Source organism: Xenopus laevis, chromosome 1S, assembly GCF_017654675.1.
Source record: "Xenopus laevis strain J_2021 chromosome 1S, Xenopus_laevis_v10.1, whole genome shotgun sequence".
Classification (NCBI taxonomy): Eukaryota; Metazoa; Chordata; class Amphibia; order Anura; family Pipidae; genus Xenopus; species Xenopus laevis.
This window is the reverse complement of record NC_054372.1, coordinates 43,535,266-43,561,729: the sequence shown is the minus strand read 5'-3', so window position 1 is coordinate 43,561,729 and position 26,464 is coordinate 43,535,266. Positions and strand designations below refer to the sequence as shown.

The following is a 26,464-nucleotide window of genomic DNA, read 5'->3' as shown; positions in this document are numbered from 1 at the left end:
ATACCCAGTGATCCATATGGCCTAAACAAATAGCATATATATATTTATACATAGTAATAAGGGAGACAAAAATGGTTGCATTGCCAAGGACTTACTGGAGAACAGGAGCTAAGTAAAATGTGTAGTTCAGCAAGAGCGTTAGGTTGTCATTTAGGGGCAGATTTATCAAGGGTCGAAGTGAATTCGAGGGAATTTTCGAAGTAAGAATTCGAAATTCGAAGTAATTTTTTGGATACTTCGACCATCGAATAGGATACTACGACTTCGAATTTACTTCGAATTCGATTCGAAGTAAAATAGTTTGAATATTCAACCATTCGATAATCGAAGAAATTCAACTTCAATAAGTCGCCAAATTAAACCTGCCGTAGTGCTATGTTAGCCTATGGGGACCTTCTACAGCATTTTTCTAAGTTTTTTGAAGTCGAAGTAAAATCGTTCGATCATACGTTAAAATCGAGTCGAACGATTTTACTTAGACCGCAGAATACACAAATTCGTTGAAAACAGTTCGAATTCGATATTCGAATTGGAAGTATTTTAATTAGATGGTCGAATTTCAAAGTATTTTTTACTTCGAAATTCGACCCTTGTTAAATCTGCCCCTTAATGTTACTATACAGTATATAGTTTTCTCTCTCTGACCTGTCCCCCATCCTGTACTTATATATGTAGACAACCTACAAATAACAGTGGGACTATGTTTCCACTTAATTTCCTATTCTTACCACCTTTGTACGTGTCATTTAAAGCCTGTGCACCTATAATTAAAAGCCTGTGTACCTATAATCCAACCCAAGCCTAAAACAAACCTTGGGTCTGAGTATTTGCTGACAGTGGGGGCACAGCATTTAGAGCACAACTAGAACTTCACTGGGTTATTTATTAAACTTTCAAGGATAACACTACCTAAAGAATAAACAACAGCGTTGCCCTGCTTGTCTTGTAAAAGGTAAATTAAAGAAGGGATTTATCAAAATTTTAAAGTCCATTTTAATTAAATACAAGTATTAGATCCGTTATCCGGAAACCCGCTATCCAGAAAGGTCCGAATTACAGAAAGGCCATTTCCCATAGACTCCATTTTAATCCAAATACAGGTATTAGATCCATTATCCAGAAACCCGTTATCCAGAAAAGTCAGAATTATAGAAAGGCCATCTCCCATAGACTTCATTTTATCCAAATAATTAAAGGAGAGATTTATCAAAATTTCAAAAGATAGGCATGGGATTCATTATTCAGAAGCCTGTTATCCAGAAAGCTTTAAATCACAGGAAGACCATAGAGTCAATTTTAATCAAATACACGTATTAGACCCGTTATCCAGAAACCTGTTATCCAGAAAGGTCCGAATTACAGAAAGGCCATCTCCCATAGACTCAATTTTATCCAAATAATCCAAATTTTTAAAAATTATTTCCTTTTTCTCTGTAATAATAAAACAGTACCTTGTACTTGATCCAAACCAGCCTATTGGTTTTTTTTAATGTTTCCATGAATTTCTACTAGACTTAAGGTATGAACATTCAAATTATGGAAAATATGGAAACCTCAGGTCCCAAACATTCTGGATAACAGGTCTCATACTTTAATAAAACATGTTATTTTTCTCTGCATTAATAAAACAGTACCTTGTACTTGACCCCAGCTAAGACATAATGAATTAACAGTGGTGGCAAAACAATCCTATTGGGTTTATATACTAATGAAATGATTTTTAGTAGACTTATGGTGTGATGATCCATATTTCGGAAAGATCCCTTATCTGGAAAGCCCAGGTCCCAATCATTCTGGATAACAGGTCCCATACCTGTATTTCTTGATTCTTCTCAGAAAGTCTCATATAAGAGAAATGTCACAGGTCAATTCTTCTTTATTTTCATTCTGAGGTTTTATTTGATCAGCCCCTTATTAAAAAACATCTTTGTGGATTACAACAAAAAGGGGAAATAAGTACCTATGGCAGCCTTTAAGGGCTCCTGCTTAAAGGGCATGTAAAGGCAAAAAAATAAAATCCCATTTTTATTTTCTTTAATGAAAAAGAAACCTATCTCCAATATACTTCAATTAAAAAATGTGTACTGTTTGTATAAGAAACCTGACTGTATGCAGTGAAATTCCCCCTTCATTTACTGCTGTGGATAGGAATTGTCAGATGGTCCCTAACTGCTGAGCAGGGAAACAATCATACTTATGATCAGCAGGGGGAGCCCCCGCCTTACTTCCCAGCCATGCAGAACTCAATCAGCTTTGTTTATGACGATCCCTAAGCAGCCCAGACCACACTGAGCATGTGCACAGTCTTAGTCTTGCAAAGATGTTTAACAAAGTTACAAGATGGTTACCCCCTGGAGCCAACTTTGAAAGCATAAATTATTTGTTTGATAAGGCTTGTGGTGCAGTAAGTTCATGTTTATATTTAGTATACAAAATACAGCATTTCTAGCCTTATTCTATTTTAGACTTTACATGCCCTTTAAGGGTCAGGGCACACAGGCAGATTCAGCGACTAATCCCCCTCAATCTGCCTGTGTGCCCTGACCCTAAAGCTGGAATTAAGTAAAGGGTAAAAGTAGCGCCAGGTGAGCTTTCAAAGGAATAAAGTGTTCTGCACATGGCACCAGGGGTAGTTCTTTGAAGCTTTCAGTGTTACTTTTCCTCTAATACAGCGCTTGTCATACTTTTTCAGGGCCTCTTTGGAGGTCCAAATCTCACACTGTTTAACCTTCAAGTTGGACTCTCAAGTGTATCTAAGACACACTGAAACCTTTCCAAAAACGGCTCACAAATAAATCCACTTTGTAAGGAAATTAAAGTGACGTGATGGAAACAGTAAAACACTAACCATCTTCTGTACAATGTAATAATCAGCCCTGTAGCATCAAGCTGATTTGCAACAACCCCTATACTTCTCAGCAGCTGCTCGAGGCACTCTGAGAATGTGCATGTCACTGACACTCCTAACAAAATCCAAGAAACTATCCTTTTCTTTCCCCTGCCTCCTTGTATCAATCAATGTGGTTCTACTGTCTGTGTGTGTTTGTATGTATTGTTGTTTTATATGAGCGTAGTTCTAGTAAAAAAAGATCTCTTGACTTCCATAAAGTTAAATATAACTTTTTATTCCTTCAAATGAATACTTAACAAAGAACATTGCCAGGTTTAAACATGCAAACCCAGTCGGATACAGAGTAAAAATAAATACACTAAATGCAAATGCATATTTTGTAGGATCATCTATTTGTAAAACATATTTTCACGAAAAAGTCATAACATAAACGGACAACCATGCAGTCTTAAACAGAATTGTAGATATATAAGATATTCATGGCTGTTCCTTTTCTACAGTATATAAACAATGTCTTTGTATCCTTAAAACACAGTCCCCAAAAGCATCTCAGTGCAACAATATTACATACATAAATCAGATGAGGCAGGTTCCTAAATGAAAATGGATGGACCAGACCACTCCAATGACACACCATTACTAGCCAGTAATTTAATCCACGAGAGAATTTTGGCAGCCTCCACCTTGGCATCCCATTGTTAGGGTTAGTGCTGTGCCTTATTTTGTTAGGGCAAATATTAGGAGCATAAGAAGAGCTTGATCACTGCAGGATTGATCTTATTTCCACATCTATTCTACAATATTTTATTGATATCCCATTATAAATTGATGATCTCCTTTAGAAAAATCTTACTGAGCATGCAGTTTATTTTTCAGTTTATTTTTGACCCTTTTAAAACTGGTTACCTTCAAAACAAGTCATTTTAACTAGGCAGTTTTAAAAGGAATTGTTGCATTTGATGTTATGAAATCAAATGTTCAATATATATATCTACTGTATATACAGTACAAGTATGGGACCTGTTATCCAGAATGCTTGGGACCTGGGGTTTCCCTGATAATGGATCTTTAAATAATTTGGATCTTCATACCTTAAGTCTATTAGAAAATCATGTAAACATTTAGGGGCCGATTCATGAAGCTCGAGTGAAGGATTCGAAGTAAAAAAACCTCGAATTTCGAAGTGTTTTTTTGGGCTACTTCGACCATGGAATGGGCTACTTCGACCTTCGACTACGACTACGACTTCGAATCGAAGGATTCGAACTAAGAATCGTTCGACTATTCGACCATTCGATAGTCGAAGTACTGCCTCTTTAAAAAAAACTTCGACCCCCTAGTTCGGCAGCTAAAAGCTACCGAAGTCAATGTTAGCCTATGGGGAAGGTCCCCATAGGCTTGCCTATTCCTTCGATCGTTGGATTAAAATCCTTCGAATCGTTCGATTCGAAGGATTTAATCGTTCGTTCGAAGGAATAATCCTTCGATCGTTCGATCGCAGCATTTGCGCTAAATCCTTCGACTTCGATATTCGAAGTCAAAGGATTTTAGTTCCTAGTCGAATATCGAGGGTTAATTAACCCTCGATATTCGACTCTTGATGAATCGGCCCCTTAATAAACACAATAATCTGGTTTTGCTTCCAATAAGGATTAATTATATCTTAGTTTGGATCAATGACAAGGTACTGTGTTATTATTACAAAGGCAATTTGGATTATTTGGATAAAATAGAGTCTATGGTAGGTGGCCTTTCTGTAATTCCAAGATTTCTGGATGATGGGTTTCCGTATAACAGATCCCATACCTTTATATTTTTTATTGAAATTGTTATTTATTTTTCTTACATGAAAGATACAAAGGTCTTGTTTATGAAGTGTAAAATGGCATAGAAGAAAAAAAAATTAATAAAGAAAGAAAAAGTGTTAAATTAAGAAAGAGACATATGTGACATGCCCAACACTTTTCTACATGAGCATTTGATTGTGATTGGTTTGGGTATACATAAAAGATGGCAGCCTAATACTGTATAACTGGGATCAAGAGAGAGATATCCATAGGAGTGTTAGCAAGATGTGTGCATTGTCTGGAGTGTATGCACTGTAAAACGGCAACATTTCAGTAGACTGTGATAGAACAGAAATATTGTTAAAAATAATATACTGTAGTATTTTTTGTTTGAAATTGGAATCATAGTGATTAGTGAATAGACCACAGTAGGTTACAAGATTTCAGGGGTACAGGGTTTTGGGGCGATTAGGTTTCTGAACTTAAAGGGATACTGTCATGGGATTTTTTTTATTTTCAAAATGAATCAGTTAATAGTGCTGCTCCAGCAGAATTCTGTAGTGAAATCCATTTCTCAAAAGAGCAAACAGATTTTTTTATATTCAATTTTGAAATCTGACATGGGGTTAGACATATTGTCAATTTCCCGGCTGTCCCAAGTCATGTGTCTTGTGCTCTGATAAACGTCAACCACTCTTTACTGCTGTACTGCAAGTTGGAGTGACATCACCCCCCTCCCTTCCCCCCCAGAAGCCAAACAAAAGAACAATGGGAAGGTAAGCAGTTAGCAGCTCCCTAACACAAGATAACAGCTGCCTGGTAGATCTAAGAACAACACTCAATAGTAAAAACTCATGTCCCACTGAGACTCCTTCAGTTACATTGAGAAGGAAAAACAGCAGCCTGCCAGAAAGCATTTCCCTCCTAAAGTGCAGGCACAAGTCACATGACTTGGGGCAGCTGGGAAATTGACAAAATGTCTAGCTCCATGTCAGATTTCAAAATTGAATATAAAAAAATCTGTTTGGCTTTTGAGAAAGAATTCTGCTGGAGTAGCACTATTAAATGATGCGTTTTGAAAAAAACATGTTTTCAGATGACAGAATCCCTTTAATTGCAACCAAGTGTGTACTATGTTTCTTCAATAATTTGGATGTGCCTTGACACCCATTTCTTTTCCAGATCCCATTAGTATCTAATTCTCTTTATTTGCAATAGAAAAGTCACAACATGCTATACGTTTGGAAAAAGTGGAGTAAATATTCTACACTACACTGTTTCGTTATAGTTTCCCAGCTTCAATGTGTATTGTTGGATATTTTCAAAAAACCCCAGCGGCTTCCCTCCAGTAATAATAGAATGTTCCAGGCTGGTGGCATTCTGCTGTACGAGGAGCAGACTGATGGGACGCAAGTGTCCTGGCATTTCTTTCATATTGTTTGTATTCAGTGAGGCCAGATGTGCCTTCCATGCAGCATAATTGTTCAGGTTGACCATATATGGTAACACATTACTACAGGATCCCTGGCAGGAACGGATCTTAATATCGATGTCCACCTGAAAAACATTATCCAAACAACAGGTATTATACAAGAATAGCTACAAATCCCCTGATCCTCACCTTCACCTAGTTATTGTTATTCATCAAGTCATTGGTCTTCTGTACGTAGCCTTACAGCTATTTCTAGAGTGACACCTATGGGAAAATTTACTAAGGTTTGAATGGAAAATCGAATTAGTTTTTTGGTCAAAACTCACAATTACGGATTTAAAACAACCAACTCGAATTTAAATTTGAACGTGAGATTTATCACACCTCGACCCTAATTCGATACTTTACCACCTAAATCCAGCCGAGTTCAAGTCAATGGCAGAGGTCCGTTGAACCATTTGAAGATGTTAAGAGCCTTCCTGATATTCGAGTTTTTGTTCCTATTCGATCGAATGTTAGATGTTTTTTTCATAAATAACCCCCCATTTGAGTTGTGAGCACATTCAGATTTATTAGAGTTAAAAAATTCACTAAAAATAAAAAATTCTCTAAAATTCGACCTTTGACAAATAACCCCTCTAGGTTTTGTTAAATCATCTTTTAAATTTTTTCTTTATATTGAACAAAGATTCAGGGGGATATTTATCATTCTCCAAATTTCAGAAATTTGTACTTTTCGGGCAAAGCTCTAAAGTTTTCGGATTTTTGCTTGACCCAATTTTTTCAGACCTTTTTAATGATAAATAAGGCCCATTTGGGCAGTCGGAGTTGATTGGATTTTTATGTTAGAAATACATAGAAAAATTCGGACCTTGATAAATAACCCCCTCAGTGTAGAAAACTAAAAACAAACACACATCTGTTTTTCCTACACTATTTGTAGCAAATCATCTGGCTACAAGTCGGGGAGCAAGATGCTCCTCATTAATATGAACAGGAATGACAGTGGATCAACCTAAGATCATCCTAAGAAAGCAAACTGCCACATAGGAATAATGATTCTGAGAGTCAACCTTTTGGACTTCATAATTATGAATGTGATCTATGATAGAAATTACAACAGTGAAGTTGTCTGTAGCTAATCAATTTCATCGTTGCTTTCCGTGGTTTAGCATAGTGGCTCAATGATTTTGTGCTGCTGCTTTGGAGCTGGGGTCTTGACTTCAACTCCAGCATGGACATAATCTGGAAGGTATGAATAATTTCTGCAGAATTGGGTTTGTGCTATATACTGTAAATAATAGACAATAAAAATAGAAGATACTATTTTTATAGCTTGTAGTTGTGTGATACGTAAAGTAAATATTCAATGTACTTGCTTTGACTGTCATTCTTAGTATATAAAGATATGGTATGTACCTCAATTCTTTTCATTTCCAGGAGCTGATCTTGTAGATTGCTTAACAAACCTTTGATTTTAACCACTTGATCCTTCACTTTGAGTTTAAGAGCCAGCAATCTCATCCGCAACTCTTCTCCAATTCCTGCAAAGCCAATGATGGCATCTAAGGAAAAGCATAATTATCTTCAGAGCACAGAACATGAAACAATGTCCTAAAAAGAGTTTTGCACTTCTGTCTTGAAGGATAGTAGCAGATGAGTCATTTGTAGTGGCCATTAGTTGTTTTGCAAAAGTCACTGAAAAATGGTACAGTTACCCACAACATGGAAAAGCAAAAGTTAGAATTACCTAGGGGCAAATTTACTAAGTTCGAGTGAATAGTTTGAATGCAAAAATATTCGAATTTCAAAGTATTTTTTTGGGTACTTCGACCATCGAATTGGTCAAATTCAATTGAATTCGATCAAATTAATGATTCGAACGATTCGAAGTAAAAATTGTTCGACCATACGATAATCGAAGTACTGTCTCTTTAAAAAAAACTTCGACTTCGCCACTTTAAAGCTACCGAAGTACAATGTTAGCCTATGGGGACCTTCTAGAGCACTTTTCTTTTTGATCGAATAAAAATCATTTGATCGATCGCTTAAAATACTTCGATTCGAAGGATTTTATCGTTCGATCGAACGATTTTTATTCGATAGAACCTTTTGCGCTAAAGTCCTTCGGATTCGATATTCGAATTTGAAGGATTTTACTTCAAGGGTCGAATTTGAGGGTTTTTTAACCCTCAAAATTCGACCCTTGATAAATCTGCCCCCTAATGTTACCAATTATGAACTTTGCTACCATGACTTTCCCAGTCTGCACTTGCTTGGCTGTGGTTTCACTTGGCAAAATTTATATACATGATAAGGCTTAAAGGCACAAACCCATTGCATCGTATTCTTGCATTCATGTACTGTGCCACCCATAGTGTCACAACAAGTGTGTGGCCCAACACCAAGAATTATACACTTTCTCTTACACTGTACATATATATTTATCATTTCTTTCATTCAAGGCACCTTTTAGCTCTCTTATTTATAGTTTAAAAATATTACTTAAAAGTAGTTTAATTTCTCTCAAAGATGATATTTTTGATTAATTCTTAAAGAGACACTAGTACCAGAAAATAAACTTTTTAAATATCTATCATAACATTGTCTTTGAATGCTATTTATAATTTTGCCATAAAAGTATCTGCATGATGCTTTTACATTTTTAATTTTCTTACCCCCTTTATTGAGAGGGCTGCCATATTTGTGCAGCAGAAGTCCGTTAGCATTAGAAACTCTAACTGACAAGTTGAGAAAGGACAGTCAGGTTGGCAAAACAGTCAGTTTTTGGAACAAGTAACAATTACTTACAAAAACGATCAACAAGACCTGGGGGCCGATTCATTAACTTCGAGTGAAGGATTCGAAGGTAAAAAGCTTCGAATTTCGAAGTTTTTTTGGGCTACTTCGACCATCGAATGGGCTACTTCGACCTTCGACTACGACTATCGAAGGATTCGAAGTAAAAATCGTTCGACTATTCGACCATTCGATAGTCGAAGTACTGTCTCTTTAAAAAAAAATTTGACCCCCTAGTTCGGCAGCTAAAAGCTACCGAAGTCAATGTTAGCCTATGGGGAAGGTCCCCATAGGCTTTCCTAAGTTTTTTTGATCGAAGGATATTCCTTCGATCGTTGGATTTAAATCCTTCGAATCGTTCGATTGGAAGGATTTAATCGTTCGATCGAAGGAATAATCCTTCGATCGTACGATCGTACTATCTGCGCTAAATCCTTCGACTTCGATATTCGAAGTCGAAGGATTTTAGTTCCTAGTCGAATATCGAGGGTTAATTAACCCTCGATATTCGACCCTTGATGAATCGGCCCCCTAAAGTTAACTTTTCATGTAGATTCCTATTTTGAAAATAACATTTTTAGGGGCCGATTCATTAACTTCGAGTGAAGGATTCGAAGGTAAAAAGCTTCGAATTTCGAAGTTTTTTTGGGATACTTCGACCATCGAATGGGCTACTTTGACCTTCGACTACGACTATCGAAGGATTCGAAGTAAAAATCGTTCGACTATTCGACCATTCGATAGTCGAAGTACTGTCTCTTTAAAAAAAAATTCGACCCCCTAGTTCGGCAGCTAAAAGCTACCGAAGTCAATGTTAGCCTATGGGGAAGGTCCCCATAGGCTTTCCTACGTTTTTTTGATCGCAGGATATTCCTTCGATCGTTGGATTTAAATCCTTCGAATCGTTCGATTCGAAGGATTTAATCGTTCGATCGAAGGAATAATCCTTCGATCGTACGATCGCAGCATTTGCGCTAAATCCTTCGACTTCGATATTCGAAGTCGAAGGATTTCAATTCCTAGTCGAATATCGAGGGTTAATTAACCCTCGATATTCGACCCTTAATGAATCAGCCCCCTAGTGTCAGTATCACCTTAAGGGGCAGATTTATCAACCGTCAAATTTCGAGTTCATGGGATTTCTAAAAACTCCCATCAACTCCCATAAACTTTAAAATTCTAAAAAAACCGACCAATCGAAATGTATTTAAAAAATTATATTTTTTAAAAACGGAGGAATAGGATCGAGCTTCGAGTTTTTTCACCAAATAAAAATTATTTTTTTTCAAAAGTCCACCAAACGACTCCAAATTGATTGTAGGAGGTCCCCTAGTCGAATTATTAAAATAAACTCAAAATTCAAATTTAGAAATTCCAATTATCAATTCGACACTTGATAAATCTGTCCTTATGTGTGTTTTGCATGTTATATGCATTGGTATAGCAGTTGGGATGGGGGTATCATATCCATTTGACAACTCCAACAAATATATTAAAAGTATTACAAACAAGTTATAGATGTTTTAGAATGTCCAGCAGTTTCCAGACTATTACCTTTATCTCTAATCATGTTTTCTTCAAAGGTGTCATGAAGTTGTGTTATTGCAGAAAGTGATTCTATGTGACTGGAATAACTTGCAGTGCTGGATTGTTTAGCTCTGTCCATTCGAGTCATGAACTGTTTGCCAGTCTTGTTGATTAGTCCTTCCACCCTACACCCAGACGGGCATCTGATATCCTGCCAATAAGCAAAATTGCATCACTTACTTTGGCTTTTAGAAAATTAAGTGTATTGTATCTGCTACAGGCTAACGCTTAGAGATGGATAGTTGCACTGAATTACAGACAATATTTATATATTGTAGATGACCTGTAATCATTTTAAATCTCTAGGGACCTACACCCTTTATACCCCTAAATAACATCATTTTGTATATATATATATATATATATATATATATATATATATATATATATATACACACAATGTAAGTATATATATGCATTTGGTTAGGATAAAGAAAATATTCAGTATGTTGAGGCTAAGTTTGACATCTCTGCTAATTTCCTCATTTCCCTTAGTAATTCTCAGTTCCTGTTTGGGAGACTTACTGGCATAAGGAATTTCAGGAATAAAATATAAAATTCACTATGATCAAAAAGTGGTGTAGAGTCAGTAGTAGATAGCAGTGTTGAAATGAATTATGTATATACCTGTGTGACTACTACACAATTCTAATCATTTTTATATACAGTATGAGCTACTTGTGTCTATACCTGCAATAAGTATGTGGTTAGAAATATTTAGACTTAGGTTAGAAATGTTTGTATGTATGTTCCCACTGAATATGTAAAAGGTTCTCCCCAATTTGCACTGTTCAACTGAATTTTTTTTAAGACGAAGTTCCGACGCTATTATCTGTCATTCTCATTTCATGCATTTCAATGGATGACCCTCTTGCCATTGTCCTACTCCCCCTAAACATGCCTCTAATACAATGTTTTTGTTTAAGATGTGTTGGAGGGTTGCCAGTTGCGAACCTTTTTGCTACACGTGGTTGCTTACTTTATGAATACCAGGCATGTCAAACACAGACACATACTTCTAGCTATACCCAACTAGGATCTACCAGGGTTATCAATCAGTATAAAACCGATACAAGTCTGTGGGAGGACATCACTGTTGCAGCTTAAGGCCTATAAACATTTTGTCATTTAATATTCCAGTTTAAATTATACAAAACATTTACATTTATCTCAGTAACTAGGGCACCTTTTTCATGTATGTCTTTTATTAATTGCTAACATTTGTGTTTCATTGCCATGGTTATACTAAAAGGTTTAGCTTGTTCTACAGATCCCCGGTATTTCTTAGCAGGCTTACACTGTTGGAAGATGCTGGCAGTTGTATTCTGTCATAATTTGCAAACTCAGTGAATGAACACCACTGCACTACATAGGTTTACGACAGATCTGATATTAGGGAAGAAAAGGCAGCAGCTGATACTTAACCATCGAACAAAACACAACATACACAGTTCATTAGGCATAAAGGAATTATTTAGTTGGTTCATAATTACAAATGGAAAATAGTAAGCCAGGAAATAAAAACACATAATAATACATTAAACTTTTCATGGGAGTGCGGGGTTATAAGAATATAGCTTAACCTGATGTTTCAACAGGTCTAATTTTCATTCTGACAGTTTTAAGGGAATAGTCTGCTGCTTTGAAAGGTACCCAAACAACTCCATTTTCAATCTCATAAGGAACACTGTTTCTCGGGTCATATTGACCTCCAATGTAAAAAATTCCATTAAGGTTTGAAGCTTGGCAGTTATTATACCACCACCCCCCTCCATACATTTCAGCACAATTTTCCTCCCACTTGTCACTGTCCCTATCATATGTGCTAAATTTCATGTTAAAGTGGGACGTGTATTCTCCATCCTCTTTGGATCCTTCTATCAAGGCATCTCCAGCTGTGCCTTCATACTGAGATACTTTAAGAATAAAGCCTTCTGACTCTGACCCTAGCTGGAAATTATACTCAGCATAAGCCTTCTCCCCTGACCAGTCCTCCAACTCAATTCGAAGAAATGCATCCTTTTGGGTCAGTAAGTGGATATTTTCATTGCCCAACCAGACTTCTCCTTTTCCACTGGCATCCACACTGCCAAATCCATTCTTGTAGTCTTGCCAGGTTCTGTTAAAATTAACTGATCCATCTTCTCTCTGTTGAATCAAAATCCATCCTCCCAACTGGGTATCTTGATCGCAATACACTGTTAACACCTTACTGGATCCTTCTGGCCTGATTTTGAAAATGCCACTTTTGGCACCAGAACTGTGTTTTTGACGGATATCATCACAGTCTAAAAAGAAATGCAGTTTTATCTGGTTTGCTATACTTAATTCATGAGACCTGGACTGACAAAAATAAAGCCATTGATATTATGGCAATTTTTTAATGATATATGTGAAGTTATTGTAGTTTTAGTGTCATTTATGTTATTTATTTATGTTAATTCTGCACGTGGCATGCGTATCTACTTGTTAACTTTTTATTGTTGATAGACAATCTACTTTATTACATTTTTAAAACAAGCTAGGTAAAGGGGTTTTGTTGCCTAGATTATGTGTAATTTTTTTCCTGGTTTTAAAGTTGAACCTCACACTGCCCTTTTACTTTCATTTACCTTTCCCAGTGTAATCTCCAACCAACTTCGTTTCTTTTCTCACAGTGCGGGCCTGAAAATCAGGCCTGTCCTCTTCACTATTATCGTGCTGTATGGGGCCAAAGTCATCAAACACTGGCCCACTCTTCATAGATTTAATATCGAACTGAGTGCCATCTTTGGTGCTTCCCCTGCTGCTGCTGGAAACCACAGTCTTCGTATATGTAGATGAGCCTTCTTTTTGAATGGGTGTAAAGCTGGGTGAATCAAGTCCAGTATGGCTAAAGTCATCAAATTCGTCTTCTCCCAGATCACTAAAGGCATCGTGAGTTACTCCCTTAGAATAGGTACTACTACTACTACTACTACTACTACTACTACTGCTACTGGTTTGGCTGGTTTGTGTTTTTTTCCCAGATGAGCTTAAAAACTCTTCAAAGGAAGGAATTTTACTGATATCTCCCAAAGAACTACTTCCAGAAATTTTGATAACGCGAGTTCCATCAGACCCTGCTTCAAATGTGTCACCTGTGCTAAATTTTCCTAATTTTTCACACTCCGCACCACCACTATATGATTCAATTATTTCTTCTTTAGGGCCCTCTGGTGTGATTATTACCCTCTTCTTTATAGTCTTAGTGCATGAAACTGTCCGACTTTCTGTGATGACCTTGGTTGACTGATCTCCCCCTTTCACTGTCCCTGACTGTGTTCCTTTGGAACCTTGAAAATCTACGTCTTTCCCACTGCCGGAAGGAAATACAACAGATGAGGTTCCTATAGATGAGCCTTTTACCTCTTCTTTTGTCCCTTCTAAAACAAATGAATATTGATTAATGTCCTTGAAAATTGGAAACTCTGCTTCTTGGTCTTTGTCAAGAGCCAGTGTTTTATAGCGAGAGTCCACAGGAGAATCCTTAATGGGCTTCATTTTTAGCACTCGTATGGAATTCATTTGGTTACTCAAGTCTGTGGTTTCAGCTTGCAAGAGTAGTTTCTGTATGTTGTTATAGCTGTCAAGGTCCACTTTGTAGTCTGTATTCTTTGCACAAGATCCTTTACAAGCACGGATTTTTATATCAATGTCAACCTGAAAAACACATTCAAACAGAAAAAAGTATTATTTATTTGGTTTCAAAGTATAGGTATGGGATCCATTACCCAAAAGCCCATACAGAAAGTTCAGAATTACTGAAAGGCTGTGTCCCATAGACTCCATTATAATCAAATAATTCAGATTTTTAAAAAAATCCTTTTTCTCTGCAATAATAAAAGAGTACTTTGTACTTGATCCCAACTAAGATATAATTACTCCTTATTGGAAGCAAAACCAGCACATTGCGTTTATTTCATGTTTACATGATTTTCAAGTAGACTTAAGATATGAAGATCCAAATTACAGAAAGATCCATTATCCAGAATACCCCAGGTCCCAAACATTCTGTATAAGAGGTCCCATACCTGTAGTGAATTTCATTAAAATATTGGGGCAAATTTACTAAAGTGCGAGTTTTTGCCTGCGAAAGCTTTGCCACACTTTGCACCACAAATGTCCAAGGAAGCAAAATAAAGACAAAAGAAATCCTCTAATCAGGCCCGGATTTGTGGAAAGGCCACCTAGGCCCGGGCCTAGGGCAGCAGGATTTTAGGGGGGAGGCATGCTGCCCAACCACACCCACGTTGGTTCAAAAACAGTGGGATGCGCTGGAGATACAATCATTTTTTAAATTCCCATGTGCCAATTCCCATTGCTCCGGTCCAGATGATGAAAATTTGCATGAATAAAGGGGAGGGGACTGGGTGACGAACGGCGGTGACTTTTAAATACAATCCCACTTTAAAATATAAAAAAACTCCAGCTTTTTTTTATATAATTTTGTATAACTTTTCGGCATACAGGATCTGATTATGTCACTGACATAAGATTGAGGAGGATGTAGCATCATCTCATCAGTTCGCCAGGTCTAAATTGTCAAGGAAACTCTGGCGGTAATGTTATGGAAAATTCGCCTGGTGAAAGGGCGCAAAACTTTGTTAGCGATTTACCCTTTCTCTAGTGAATTGATCTCTACCCCTGTTAGTAAATTGCCGATGTCCCTGCGGATGGCAAATTTACGATATCGATGGCCACTTCACCCTTTAGTAAATCTGCCCCACAGGCAGGAGTGTAGAACGAGAGATAGATACTGTATATAGGGGATAGATTCATTTAATTGGTTACCTCAAGACGTTTCATTTCCACCACCTGATCTCTGATGTTTCTTTGCAGTGATTTTATTCGTTCTACTTGATTGGAAACTTTCAGCTTTAAATATTCGATTTTCTTACGGAGATCCTCAGATGCTTGATTATACTTTCCGTCACTTTCTAAAATAGTTAAACCACAATCATTTTAGCAGCTTTGCACACATTTTGAGTGTGTTTGGTAGTGTGTGTAATGGTATACTGTAACAATTAAATTTCCACTTATACCTAAAGAAACACTGGGGGTCATTTGTTAACACTGGGCAAATATGCAGTGGGCAGTTACACATGGCAACCAATCAAATTGTTGCATTTATTGTTCTACCTGCAGCTGCCTGAAAAAAAAACAAGCACTTGATTGTTTGCTGTGGGTTACTGCCCAATTGTGCTGATAAATGAGCCTCAGTGTGTGTTATAATATGTATACCAGTAGAATTTGGGCAGTTATTATTTAATAGTTAAAAATATATTGTAACTTTTTTTGCATTATGTGTAAACTTTTGAAACTCGTGTAACTGTTCCTATTGCCTTTCTGGTGAAAATATATAATAGTCTTGTCCTGCTATATGGCAGGGATTCTATGAATACACTTAAAAGCATACAATAGGTTTGTAGAATCTAATAGGACACTAGGCAGGCTCAAATATACTTTACATGATCACCTATATTTATTACACAGCTGACTGTATATGTCTTCACCTTTGAGTTAACTTATAGGGGCACATTTACAAAGCTCGAGTGAAGGATTCTAATTAAAAAAACTTCGAATTTCGAAGTGTTTTTTGGGCTACTTCGACCATCGAATGGGCTACTTCGACCTTCGACTACCACTACGAATCGAACGATTCGAACTAAAAATCGTTCGACTATTCAACCATTCGATAATCGAAGTACTGTCTCTTTAAGAAAAACTTCGACCCCCTACTTCGGCAGCTAAAAGCTACCGAAGTCAATGTTAGCCTATGGGGAAGGTCCCCATAGGCTTGCCTGAGTTTTTTTGATCGAAGGATATTCCTTCGATCGTTATATTAAAATCCTTCGAATCGTTCGATTAGAATCGTTGATTAAATCCTTCGATCGTTCGAGCGCAGGATTTGCACTAAATCGTTCGACTTCGATATTCGAAGTCGAACGATTTTTGTTCCTAGTCGAATATCGAGGGTTAATTAACCCTCCATATTCAACCCTTCATACATCTGCCCCCTAGTTTAGTGCTATTCTGAGACAATTTGAAGTTGGTTTCTATCTGTTATTATTGGTTTTAGGCTTTTATTCAGCAGCTCTACTGTTTGCAATGTCAGCAGCTTGTTGGCTAGTATCTAAATTACAAATTCGAATTAGCAACCATGCATTGATTTTAATAAAAGACTAGGATATGAATAGGAGAGGGCCTGCATAGAAAGAAGGATAATAAACAATAAATGTTTGGAATTACAGAGCATTTGTTTTAAGATGGGGTCAGTTACCCCCATTTGAAAGCTGGAAAGAGTCAGAAGAAAAAGGCAAATAATTAAAAAAAACTATAAATAAAATAAACAATGATGACTAATTGAAATGTTGCTTAAAATAAGTTAACTGGAAGGTGAACATCCCTTTAAAGTAGCCAAATACACCATGTAAACCATAAATTCCAAAATGAGATGCATTTACTGAGAATTCCTTCTGCTCATTAAGAAATATAGATTACTTTGAAAGTACTTTCATTCAATGAACTGTTCAGTATCTATAAGCCAGCGGGGCCAGCAGAAGTTAGAGAAAAGAAGAGGTCATTTATAGATATCAATGGTAAAGCATGCAAAAATGTTGATACGGGTAATATTTAAACAAAGGATAATAATACTCAGTATAGAAACAAACACTACTCATTTAGGAGGCGGTAGTAAGGATAAAAGTGTCATCTTATTATTATTATTATTAATAATAATAATAATAATAAAAGAATATTCATAATTATTTTTCAACACACAGGTATTGTTCCATTTAATGCTGTAGCACCATAGTAGGATATGGTACTAGTTTGAGTATGAGCTGCTGAGATGGTATGTACTAATAATTACTATATACAAAATATTATTTACTGAACTGAGAAATCATGGGAGAATTATATTTGACCTACCCAATTTAATGCCATTTTTTAATTCACACTAAGCAGCCAATTCGTTTTAGAGTTTTCCTCATTTGACAAATCTTGAACATTTGAGTTCAGAAAACTTGAATTTGAAAATGGTAGGTGACCGCTAAAGATCAGTGATCAGTATTCATTGAGTTATACAAAACCTACAGACTGAACTAAACCCACCAGAATGCCATATATTTGAGTTGCTGGAAGAGATAAAACTTGGGTAAATCATAGAACCTTCAATGTGAAAAGAACCTGGTCCTGTTAGTATAGATCACTTATGTGTCACACTGAATGGAAGAGGGTTCCAATTCAAATTGTATCAGGACTGTACTTACGCTGGGCTTGTATAAGGTTATTCTTGAGATTCTCATATGTTTGCTTGGTTTGCACATCTATACTTTTGTAACTGATTTCTCCATCCTTAAATTTTTGTTTAATTGTTTCAATTCTCTTGGCAAAATCTTTATCAGTTTTATCAGTTAATCCTTGAATTCTGCACCCAGAAGGACATTTGGGACCCTGCAAATAGGATTTAAATGATGTCATAGTTTTACATGACATAGAAAAATAAGCAAAATATTGACATAACGATTACATGCATTCTCATTAGAGAGAATTTTTTTTCAAAAACAGTATGCCACAACAGTTACGTATATGGATTATGTGTTTTTAAAGGAGAACTAAAGCTTCAAGTGAAGTCTAGAAATGTTGTACATTATATTTTGAGCTACTGTACCAGCCAAGGCAACCACAATCCTTTAGCAGTAAAGATCTTTGTCTCCAAATATGCCCCATTAGCTGACCCATCTTCTTTTCTGCCGATTCACTGCACATGCTCTGTGCTACTGTCACTTACTGAGCTTAGGGACCAACTTGAAATATACAGTACACATAGAATATAAATGTCACAATATAAGGCTGATTAGTAATTAATACAGATAATTACTACATGGCAGCACAGAAACCAGTGCAATTAGCATTAGAATGTAATAATTAGTCTTGTAGGATCAGCTTATATTACAGGCCAACCTCATTTTTTGCTTGATTATTTACGACGACCCCTAAGCTTAGCTTTTCAACAGCTGATCAGAGCCCACTGAGCATGTGAGTGTCGCAGACACTTTCCAAGATGGCGACCCCCTGTGACAAATTTGAAGTCCTGGATCACTGCTGCTATTGACAAGCTGAAACTTTAGACTGGTGCAATAAGGTCATTATATAAAATATTACATTTTTATTCATCTTTAGTGTTTAGTTCTCCTTTAAGGCAGTTAAAAAAACATTAATTGTGGATATATAGTGTACTTGTTCTCTCCTTTAATATACTGTATATAAGCAATAAGAACTACAAAAAGTGGTAGGCTTTTTCACCCTAGTTACGAGCCACTGCAGTTACTTTTGCCAAAAGCATCTTAAAATTGATAACAGAACCTGAGACTTTTTGGTTAAATTATATCAGCCAACAAAACGGTATCAGATTTTCTTTCTTTTGTTGTTTAATCTCTTGTTGGTTTATTAAGAGTGAGTAGCAGAAGCACCATGCCAACCAAATCCCAATTTGGCACCTGTTCATGCTTAGGAGCAAAAAAAGATTATTCATATTGCTTGTGTCTTGTACACTAATGGGACTTGTTTTGTTAAGGGATGAACAGATTCCACTATTTTAGGATTCAGTCGAAACCTGGATCTTTCATGAAAGATTCAGCCCAAATCCCAAACAGAATCCAAACCCTAATTTGCATATGTATATGCTAAATAAATTAGAGTTTGGAAGGTTTTTTCAATTCTTTTTGTGACAAAAATTCACATCATTTTAAGGATTCGTATTGAGCTTGACCAGGCATTTGGATTCAGTGCATCCCTAATTTTGTCACCTAAAGTCTCACTAACAGCATAGTTATAATACAACACTCAAAACACTCTTACCCAGTCTTCATCTGAACAGATAGGCCAGTTCTTTTCCTGCTTGCAGTCAGATTCTGCTTTAGATTCCATTATTCTAGGACCACGTATGCTTCCTCCCTGTGCTTCAATGCCGCCTTCTCCTTCAGACTAAAGTTTCAATAACAACAAAAAGATATTATGAAAACTTCGGTTATTGTATTATAGTAATGAAAAGTAAATAAAGATTCAGTTTGGAGTTACAACATTAAGCAAACATGCTAAAGGAGCAGAAATGTTACAATAAATGGTGCAAAATATTGCACACAATTGATGGATAGCTAGGCATATAGATAATAGAGTATGTAAATACAGAAAGTATATTAACATTGATAGATGTATACATACTACAGATAGCAAGCTATATTAATAGACAAAAATAGATTGATGATAGATAGAGATATTAATAGACACAAAGATTGATGATAGATAGCAATATAGATGATAGACTGATGTGAGCCTCATATAGCATTTAGAAATATGTTGTGGTTTGTAGTATATGTATCCTCATTGCAATGCATATTTTATTCTCTCCCTGTTTGTGTTTATGCCCATGAAATCATTGTGTACATTTGTGGCGCTATATGAATAAATACAATACAGGTATGGGATCTGTTATCCAGAATGCTCAGGACCTGGAGCTTTCCGTATAACGAATCTTTCCATAATTTGGATTTTCATACCTTAAGTCTAAAGAAAATCATGTAGACATTAAATAAACTCAATAGACTGGTTCTGCTTCCAATAAGGATTAATTATATCTTAGTTTGGATCAAGTACAAGCTACTGTTTTATTATTACAGAGAAAAAGGAAATCAAAAATCGGGATTATTTCATTATAATGGAGTCTATGGGAGAGGGCCTTTCTGTAATTCAGATCTTTCTTGATAACGGGTTTCCGGATAACGGATCTCATACCTGTGCAATAATAACTTAAGGGAGAATGCAATGAATCACAGAGTTCCATGTCCTAGCTTCTGCCGATTTATATGCAAATATTATCTTTTAATTATAGACATCTTAAAAAAAACCTCAGCTCACTGAAGGTTCTGTAAGCAATTTTCATAGGGAAAATGATTGACTTTACATGATGATATTATTACTTTGCAAATTATTCACCGAGTACTGGGATATGGTATATCAAATAACAAAGCAATTCATCTAGATTAAATATATAAAAAAGGCAAATGAGTTGCAGTATGAAAAAGGATGTATGTATATTTTGTATAAATCTATTGCACATAATATATCTAACGTGGATAATGTTCCTGGAATTTATTTTGTAGGGGGGGGATGATAGATAGATGATAGATAGATGATAGATAGATGATAGATAGATAGATAGATGATAGATAGATAGATAGATAGATAGATGATAGATGATAGATAGATAGATCGATTGCTGCATATTTTAATAGTGCTTTTTAAATAAAGTTATACATACATATTACAATATTTCTAGAACATACTAGTAGCTTGCATTATGTAATAGACATTAAAACAGGTACTTGGCTTGCCAGATTGAGAAAGATTACGGCAGAGTGTTATCATAAATTAGCAAATAAGTAAGTATAAGGAATAAGAAAAGAAAAACAATTGCAATATAAGCAAAATAAAAAGAAATCATACCCATACACTGCCTGCAAAGCAGAGAAGCAATGTAATTAGGGCTGCCCACTGAATCATCTTGGCTTGGACTCGATGATGCCTACAATAACCATGGAGTAAAGTCTTGTCCTTTTAAGCCTAGGCACTATTCTGTTGTCAATCATTAGTCTGTGTTGTGTTTACTCAACAAATACTACTTGCAACCCCATCTGATGTGTCACTGTTCCGAGCAGTCAAGGTACAGATCAAACATAACTAAGGTTATTCCAAATGACCTAAGGTTCTTTCACCATGAAAAAGAGAGATTGGTCAAGCTAAATATCTAGAGGGCCAAAACAAATGCATTGACACGTCTGAACCTTTGCCTCATGGTTTACTATTGTTTTCCTGCATTAATTTTGCAAACAACTTCCGAAAATGTTTCTTAATAGGTTGACATATAACTGGACTATAAGTAAATAAACACTCCTGCCACATCTTCTGTGCAAGAAAATCTTGCAACACACTGATACACTGTCCCTTTTTATTTTTCTAACTTATTCTATTGTAGACATGTTGCCTAAACACAAATGCTTATGTGTGTGGGGAGACTGGCAATATGTAGCCCCTTCTATAAAATATATAGGGAATAATGTACCCCATGAACCTATAAAGGCACAAGGCCACAGACAAAGAGACAAGTGCTTTTATACAATTTGTGAATAGCAAGTAGTTAGGAGTGCTCTACCCTCTTATATTCACCTGTGCAGGTCCAGGTGCTAAACCAGAAGACCCTTGCCTGCAAGCTGGGTCAACTTTCACATCCAATGAAAAAATCCAGTAGCACACTGGTAATGTTGCAGAAATCTTCAGTGATTTATTAGCCCATATACAATCACACAAGAGGGCAACGTTTCGGGCCCTACTGGACCCTTTATCAAGCCTTATACAATTTGTGGACCTTAATATCCTCATATTGTGGAAAAAGAAGGGGGATTGATCAATGCACATTCCCTGGTCCCCTGACTCACAATCAATCTAGTATCTATGCAAGTGCATGTATTTTACAAAAACAGGGGTTATTAGTTACAAAGATCATAAAATTGGTAAGCCACCATACTACGTCCCTAACGATTTACCTCCAGTCATAGTTATAAAGGCTGGCACCTTCCTAACTCTTAACCTCTGGTCAAAGTATTCAAAAGCTGGTACTTCCCTGCATGGTAGAATTTCTTGGGATAAGTGTCTCCTGACATAGGCATTGGTTTCAGTCAGAGGGCTTAGTCCTCCAACGCCATTAGCTTTTAAAAGAGAGAGATTGCCTGGATATTGTAAAGCAGAGAATATGATACCATTTGGAAGGTAGCCCTCTAGATAATGGGGCTTTAGGGATTTAGTTATCCTTTAACACACTTTCCTGACTATCAGGGACATTTAACTAACACTCAGGGAAGATAAAATTCTAAAATTCAAATTCTAATTATATTGAGCGTCTCTCCAATAATTGTATTCTGATTTTATTCTGATGCTGCTCATGAGAAAATACCATAAATATCTTACATTGAAACTGTTTATAGAAGCACCCACAAGATTTCGACCTTTGCATATGATCTTGACTGTCCTCCAACTAGAAAGGCATGTAGCCTGGCTCATATTTTAACCTGATATGCACCTTCCTGGAGAAAGAACTATGAAACTATAGAACAGGGTATTCATTTGTGATGAATATATCCTAATTGTGCCCCCTCCTGTTCCTGCCCACCCTTCCCTAAAATTGAAAAGATTAACTTGACATTACCAAGTTCACAAAGGCAGGTGAATTGGGATCTATTTGCTTTTTAAATTACTGACAAAAAACAATAAAGTAAAGGTGATTGACAGGTGTAATTAAGATGGTTGTTTTGCCTGGGGCCAGAAGATTCATTTTCTGCACTGGCAGAAGTTTTGACTGGATTCTAGAAGGATATCAGAATTTTTGGTAATTGTGCTTCACTTGAAATCAAGGGTTCCAATGTGCACAGAAACTCAACACTTTTAAGCAGAAAATATATCCAGTCACTCCTATCACTCTTTGCTTAAACAAAAATGAGATTTATTTAATGGGACACATCTTACATAATTTCCACACCAATGGGCCATTTACTTAATTATGAAATACTATCCAGATACATATTTTGCCATGGTTCTGTAAATAGTGAATGCTAATTAGTCTGTACCTCAAACAGATATGCACAAATCCAGTCCAAAATAGGCCCTGGCATTTCATGTACAGATAATTCCAAACAGCCCCCCAAAGACCCAATAAATAACGGCTCTCCATGGCATTTTACAGCAGCCCCTCTGGCATTTGCTAGAACTCACAGTCTGGATCTGCAGAAATGACATTGTTTTAGGTTGTGACCATGAAAGAGACCTTGCAAATGCCTCCCCAAATATTAACATTAATGAAGCAAAGCGTAACCCTTGTCATTAACTCAGTAAATAGTGTATTTCAAAGTTAAACAGACTCCTATGCTTATATCGTTTGAGTACTTGAGTAATACGTTTTTACACATAATAAGGATAAATGGATTTGGAGCAGGCACTCAAATAAAGGCAATCTTCCATCAAATAGTTGAAGTGAAGTAAAAAGTTTTATTTTGTCCTAACACATAAAAAGGGGTCTCTACTGTATAAAGCTTCTTTAAAAATAGTGGAATCTAAGCGGCTGTCTCTTTCTTTTTTGCAAATAATGTCTCCAAACTCCAGGCCTCACAAACCATCACACCACACAAAAAAGTGCTGTAAAAATAATGCTTAAAAAATATAGCCCTGTAATCTGAATTTAAAGACATTTTTAAACATTTGCCAGAAAAATGATGCACAAAGTAAATGAAAACGGTTGAAAACATAATTATTAAACTTGATATCTATTATGTTTCATTGAGTCCAAGACCTCAGCTAACTAAATTATATATAGGGGGCTTAAACACATTTTGGACACGTTTAAATCATTTCAATGTTTTTTTCCCTTTTATCTCCATATATGAACTTTGCAACTAATGGGCATAGGTTAACTTTTGTTTAGAATTAGCTTTATTCTTATCCTTCATCAAACAGATTGAGCAACCCATGCAAGGTTAGTTTGGATAACATAAATCTGCCCGTCCGCCCTTACCATTAAGGACCTTGAAGTTGCTGGTTTTAGACTTAGAGCAATGCAAAATATAATTTAGCACTAACAATCTCACCAGGGGAAGAAGAATGTATTTATATGTGAACCTGACATATTTCTGTCTGTTCTTACCAATCCATACCAATGATAAAACAATTCTGCTTAATCTACTTGAATATGTTTGTAACAATACTTTACCTAAAGGAATAATGTTTTTGCAAGTCATTTGATACACAGTTTATATTTACTGATGCATCTAAATTGGCCATATGCCAAGGATGTGAAGACATTTTAATAGATTTAAAGCTACACTATTGGCACTTCACCCTGTAAAACCTTTTGATAGGTCTTCCATATCTGCATTCTCCTATTATTGACTCCTTTAGGTCAGCAGCAACGTTAACAAGTCTTTAAAAGCAATCTGCTGTGAGGTACAGTCGTCTATCTAAAGGGGAATAACAAGAATGGGAAGAGGGTCACCTTTAGTGATGTCTGTAGCCTTTACAGTAATGGCAATTTTAAATTTAAATTTGAAAATTTTAGCAGAACGTTTTCCTTACAGAACATTTTCACTGCATGCTCCTCCTACTGTCAGATGGTACTGAAACCGTTAATTATAAAACATGGTTTGAATTCAAAATGCATAAATAAATAAAAGTAACTGCTAATATGATGACCAATAAGTCAGTTAAAATAACTATTTTTTATCACTGTTATTATTGTCTAATTAGTTCGTTTTCAATCAATGACATTTGGGGTAGAAGAGTCAAACAATGCAGGCAGCATTTCTCAAGGAAGCACTGAACGAATGAACATGGCACACTTGGCCTTGAATGCACCATTTTAATTTACAGTAAAGCCAAATGCTGTGGGGTTTGTCTTCCCTGTCTGCCCCAGTACTGATAGACCTAGATAGAACTTATCCACAAATGCATTACATAAAACAGTAAACAAGACAACAATTTAGGCTTCAATGTTTCATTCACCAAGCCTGCTTGTTGCAATCTTCCCTCAATATGGTAAAGCCGCTAACCTGAGCTAGATACTCTACATTATATAGGGCCATGTGGGGTAAACTATTAAATATTAAATGTAATATTTAGTGTAATATTTAGACTATTATTTACTAAAATCTGAATGCAAAAAATCCCGAAAATAATGGTTTTTTTCTTATAAAATCTGACTTTTAAAAAAATCACACATTTTTCAGAATTTATTAAACCCCGAGGATGGAAAAGTCCAAATCAGAAAATCCGGCATCTCAGACCTGTCGAGGTTGCATATAAGTCAATGGGAGAAGTCCCAATGATTTTTTGATGTGCGCTGGGTTTCGTGCAATACCCTGAAGTTTTCAGGCAAAAAAGCACAAGAAATCTGAGTTTTCGGGTGCAAAATCCGAAAAAATCGTGAATATCTGATTTTTTCCCGCAAAGCACATTTTCGGGAAAATTTAATAAATAAGCGTAAAAAACCAGAGCAGATTTGATTGGAGTTTTCAGCAGAACATATTGAGATAAAAGCGGACTTTGATTAATAACCCCCTTAGTATTTTTTCTGCTTGCATTGAGGAATGTATATTCTGCTGCTCATTACTCTAGCAGCTCGTATCAAGCCATTGAATTATATCATGTAGTATTATACTACGGGTATGGGACCTGTTATCCAGAAAGCTTGGGACCAAGGACCGGACTGGCAATCTGTGGGTTCTGCCAAATGCCAGAGGGGCTGCTCTAATGTGCCATAGAAAGTCAGTATTTAGAGAGCTGGTGGGGGCTGTGTGGGCCTAAAATGCCAGGGCCTATTTTAATTCTCAGTCCGGACCTGTTGGGACCTATGGTTTTCCAGATAATAAATCTTTACACAATTAGAATCTTCATACCATTAATTTTTAATACAGAAAAAAATAGTTTTTCCCACCAGAGGTTAGGCTAATAGAGGCCACATTCTGAATGTGGAAAGTAGTAGTTTTCAAAGAAAAGCCCTCTATTGACCACTGTGCACCCAGCACCAGGAATAATGAACCTTGCTTGTTATGCACTTGCATGTGACATAGATTTCAAATGCGCTAGAGCACTTACACATAATACACATGTGTTGCCCCAACATGGCCACATACACGGGCAGCTCCCTCCTCTCTACAGGGGCCAAGTTTATCATGTGTGAACTGGCTAAATATATATGTTTTTTTTAGTATTTACTTTTCCATTTTGCTTATCTCCACATTGTAATTCAAAATAGTAACTGGTTACTATGATCTGTAGTGATGGGCAAATTTGGGGCGTTGCAGCAAATAATTTGTGAATTTGCCGCGAAATTCGCGAAACGGCGAATATGCCCGGCATCCAAAAAAAAGGACGCTGTCGAATTTT

General features: G+C 36.3%; 1 protein-coding gene across 1 annotated transcript; it reads right to left on the bottom strand.

Moving 5' to 3' along the window:
- Positions 1-11,911: 11,911 nt before the first annotated feature.
- Positions 11,912-21,057, bottom strand: fga.S (fibrinogen alpha chain S homeolog). The gene is given in 6 exon segments (NM_001086860.1): positions 11,912-12,744; positions 13,069-14,137; positions 15,269-15,414; positions 17,749-17,932; positions 19,340-19,465; positions 20,984-21,057. Coding segments are annotated over 6 exon segments (2,292 nt in total). The 5' UTR covers positions 21,041-21,057; the 3' UTR covers positions 11,912-12,034.
- Positions 21,058-26,464: the final 5,407 nt, after the last annotated feature.